The sequence below is a fragment of the Branchiostoma floridae genome, chromosome 12 (genome assembly GCF_000003815.2).
Source record: "Branchiostoma floridae strain S238N-H82 chromosome 12, Bfl_VNyyK, whole genome shotgun sequence".
In the NCBI taxonomy this organism is placed as follows: domain Eukaryota; kingdom Metazoa; phylum Chordata; class Leptocardii; order Amphioxiformes; family Branchiostomatidae; genus Branchiostoma; species Branchiostoma floridae.
The window spans coordinates 854068-858423 of record NC_049990.1 but is presented as its reverse complement, the minus strand read 5'-3'; the positions used below and the strand labels follow the sequence as shown (position 1 = coordinate 858423).

General features: G+C 44.7%; 2 protein-coding genes across 2 annotated transcripts in view; one reads left to right on the top strand and one right to left on the bottom strand.

Moving 5' to 3' along the window:
• LOC118427851 (alpha-1,2-mannosyltransferase ALG9-like) overlaps window positions 1–1934 on the bottom strand; it is a 26063-nt gene extending 24129 nt beyond the window's left edge. Inside the window, exons 1-2 of the mRNA XM_035837825.1 lie at window positions 1594–1934; window positions 846–1011 (exon numbers count right to left, since the gene is read on the bottom strand). Coding sequence (XP_035693718.1) covers window positions 846–1011; window positions 1594–1661 — 234 coding nt within the window. The 5' untranslated portion in view covers window positions 1662–1934. The remainder of the gene's footprint in view (window positions 1–845; window positions 1012–1593) is intronic.
• Window positions 1935–2178: 244 nt separating this feature from the next.
• The window catches only part of LOC118427840 (putative D-cysteine desulfhydrase 1, mitochondrial), a 22664-nt gene continuing 20486 nt past the window's right edge, over window positions 2179–4356 (top strand). The window contains exon 1 of the mRNA XM_035837812.1: window positions 2179–2383. Coding sequence (XP_035693705.1) covers window positions 2243–2383 — 141 coding nt within the window. The 5' untranslated portion in view covers window positions 2179–2242. The remainder of the gene's footprint in view (window positions 2384–4356) is intronic.

Here is a 4356-nt window from a genome sequence, read left to right as displayed (position 1 = left end):
GGCCCTTTACTAAAAAGATATCAGAAAATGTACACCCTGTTTTGAGGATGAACGCCTTTGGTAAGCCCTAATTTTCTGCCGGAAACGTCGCTCAAAGTTCAAAATTTTGCGGATTTCGGCCGCTATAGAGCCGCCATTTTAAATCTACCTTCAAGTCTCACGCAAAATCTCGCACTAACATTTCGCGAATCACGAGAGTCATACCCCATTGGCCATTTCGGCGTGACGTAGTGCGCCTGGGCGCTGCTATTGGTGGAATATCGATGACCCAATGCTGTGTTCGCAGGAAAAATCACACAGCAAGGCATGAAACTTTGACAAATTATGTAAATACGAAAACTCATCGACTGCCTAATGTCCTCGCCGATAAGTACATGTATAGGCTTATTTTGAAGTTTTTTTTTTCTTGTTTGGGACAATACTGTCGATGGAATGCGGGAAAAACAGCTAGTGTGACGATGACTATACTGGGGAGGGGTGCACGGTCAGCACTGTTCAACGGAGGTCGTGATTTTTTCACGATTCTTTGAGATATTATTTTTGTTGCAGTCTTTATTTTCAGAAGATCGATACATGGATGGTGTTTATTGAGAAAAGTGTGCTAATTTGCCCTGCATCTTTTTTTTTTGCTATATTTCTTCAACTGAAATGAACTGTTTTTACAGATAATTGATAGTAGTAGCTAATTTGGAGAAAGTAACAACTTGGAAGTGGCGCAACTTGAAATGCTGATGGCGCAAGTTGGTTTTTGATTCAGGTTGCCGCCTGCGCAACCTGGCTAAAAAAAGTATTTCGAGGCCTGTAACAGCAAAGAAACAACAGAGCAATGGAGACAGCACACTTACAGGTTCCCAGTAGTTGTAAGTCTCGTCGCAGTCGGAGATGTTGCTAAGCAACGCTGCACAGAACCGCGCCGACAGCAGGACTTTGAACGCCGTGTGGAAACTTGGCGCCCAGCAAGACTGGACGGTCACCACTTCCTCTTCTCTCCTCTCGTTACCATGGCTCTGTCTGTGGGAACAAACCAACAGGTGCAGTTCTCAGTAATATCACTAGATGGCAGCACGCTGATGATGGCTATGATGGCTACGAATGATTGACTGCAGCATTCGTTGCACACTATATATAATAGATCGGACAATTCTTCTCTGTTCTCGCTGACAACTCTGGAAAGCCCTTCAGCCAAGGCATCCTTGTGTATTCGTGCCTGCAGTTCATACAACTCTCGCTAGGTGGCAGTGCTGCACGGTACATGCCGCATTCTGCTTTGCACGCACCTCAGCAAAAATCACAACCGAGCAAGACAACAAGGCAGATATGTCTTGTCATTTACTTCGTAGGAGCATTCATAGCTATTCTCTACAACGTTGCAGCGCCTTTCTTTCAAACAGCGATAATTATGGCTGCGTTTTTAGGGTAAACAGCTGAATAAACATCGATTTTATGTACGCATGGCTGGCGGACGGACGGAGCTGCCTCCTCAAATATGCTTCATTCATACCAAAACTGAGGCGATTTCTGCGCTAAAAATTTACGCAACAATGTCTAAGGTTGCAGGGAATTCGTAGAAATATTTGCTACCGTTTTACTTACTTCTCTGCGTGGTGAGGGCGCAATCTCGGTGGCGGTTTGCCGGCCCGGTTTCGTGACCCGCCTGCCATCTTGGATGTTGTTTACCTCGTACCCTGGTCTCCCTTTTCAACCTCCGGTAACCGGTTTGTAAACATGAGCTTGGCAGCTTTGAAATTGGGTTTCCTCACATGAGATACCCGCTGTTCATGTCAGTATCAACGGAATAACACCTTTGCTTCTTTTTTTCTGTCAAAAGTTTTCTACAGAGAGTAAAACTTCACTTTCTTGTTATGGCTGTAGCAAGCCGGGAATTTTTCATCCTGGGTGCGAGGTGTTATTTGAGTCGACCGTTTTCAAGATATTTTTGTGCCTAATAAAATAGAGACAGAGGAATAATCAAATTAATTACTTTTCTCTATGAAATATATTTCACCTATTTTTAGGATTTTTTTATAGCTTAAAGTTTAACTATGTTTGAAATATGTTGCATTAAAAATGATATTAGCTTAAACGTTCTGCACCAAAAAAGACAGGCTCTGATAAAATCATAGAGGTCAGCTCTATCTCTAAAAGAGGAAACAAGATGGCGGCGCCCGTACGCTGAAGGACCCATTGCATCATATTTGTGAACTTTGTTCGGCGCGAGAAGTTCAACATTCAGCAGTTTTCCATGCGGAGTTGGCGAGCGGCGGGCCGGCTGTTCCACCGCGCCATGAGCTCGTCTGCCTTCCCGCACTCGGAGGCGCTGGTGCCGTACACACCCCCGCCATGGGCCGCGCGGCTTCGCGGGGTGCCCAAGTACAGGCTACAGGTAACACATAGGTTTGTTTACGTCAGGTTTTAGAGCATTTCTGGATATGATATGGTTAAAGTAACCATTTCCTGTCGTCGGCTCACAGAGAAGATGTTTTACTATTACGTTAATCTCCAAGCAGATTCCTCTGGTGGCATAAAACATTAACATAAGCTGGGGAAGGACTTGATCTTGATTGAGTACTGGACAACGCCCCTCAGTTGGGGCAAAGCGTCCAGGGAGAGACTTCAGAAGGACTTCAGCCGGTGGCCACCGCGGTGGCCAATTTTACTCCTCTGCCGGCTGAAGTCCTTCCCCAGCTTATGTTAATGTTTTATGCCACCGGAGGAATCTGCTTGGAGATTACTATTACGTTAACCCCCAAAATATCAGCCACTTGAGACCCGCCCAAAGTTTGTGGGAAGAAAATATAGAAGCTATATAAAGAAAAGGGCTAGGGGCGTGGCCAAAATTTTTGGGAAAATTGGTTCTTCAAATCTGAAGCTGTTGACTGTTGTTGTCATTTACCTTTTTCCTTAAGAGAAAGCGCAAGTACCCCCTAACTCAACTCTGAATGTGCTTACCCAAAGAATCAAGACTACAACCTAAGGTCCAGTGACAACCAGTTAATATTGAAAGCTGGTTTCATTGATTAATAATAGAATAAAGTAGAATATTTGGCTGCCGAAAAGTATTTGCACAGCTGACAAGTATGCAGACTGTACAGGTCAAATATCCCCAACAAAGCCATGTGTATATTTGTCAGCCTGCTTTGAGCCTGGGCACAGTGACCCTTATTAGCCATCTCCCTGTCTGTACTGATGTACACATGTGCTGCACCGTCAGCTGGATAGCTCATGATCACAGCAGGTGTGTCCATCGGAAGTTCTGACGAGGGAGTGACAGGTAATAAAGGATAGACTTAATCAGCCCATATTTGAGGAACAGTTGCTAACATGTTAGTTATTGTGACTTTGTATTGTTTAGTGGTAAGTGTTTGCCCAGGAACCAACGACGTTGTATGAGCCTTGCAGGAACCAACAGGTTCTGGGTTCAAATGCTTGAAAGACCCTTGTGCACTCTGGAAAAATGCTCAACACAACTTTCTTCACTTCACTCAAGTGAAAGCAAGCACTTGGCATTGGCTAAGATATAAAGTTGTGTCCGAGTATTTTTATTAGAAAATTTAAATAAAGATCCCACTACACTGATCTAAAAAGTGTAAGGGTCCTTTGAACAGGGTATGAGTGGTTCAGACCTTACAGTCTGGTGCAATGTTTATTACATACTGAACTTCAAGCTCTATTGATGTTAAGCAGGTGACAGCAAAGCAGATTTAAGGCCACCAGTCAGCCTGAACAATACATACAACAGCCTGTTATCATACCAACTGCAGCTGTTCCTTGTGGCACCTCCACAAATCACAGCCAGACTATAGTTAGGAACTTGGGATGGATAACAGGCTACCTCGACAAGACTCAGCAAGAGTTTCTCTTGTGTAGGACAGAAAGTCATTGTCTTGGCTCTCAACGCTGGGTATACTTTGCCTGAGTACCATCCTCTGTAGTGACCGCTGGCTCAATTCTTTTGCTTCGGTGGTTAGCAAGTGAAGTGGTCACTACGGAGGTTGGTACTATTAAAGGCTAGGGTATACTAGTATTTAGCCTGGGTACCATTCTCCGCGGTCGGCTTTGGGGTGCTTTACCCGGCACCGACCTGCTTCTGTCAGCCTGTCTGATTCGTCGGGGCGCCACTAAATTAATCTAACCCCGTAAGAACTCCCCCGGCCTGTACCAATTAACTGTACGGGCGGTCACCCCTACACCGCCGAGCGCCTTGATGGTATGCTTCCCAGGCTAACTAGTATTACATTCAAACACCTGCTACACATAACCAAGTTGTAAAGTCCAGTTGTTGTCAAAATGTTTGTCTTTTCATACAGGTATAGACTTTTTGGGAGGGGCTGGTCGAAATGCTCAAAATACTGTCTG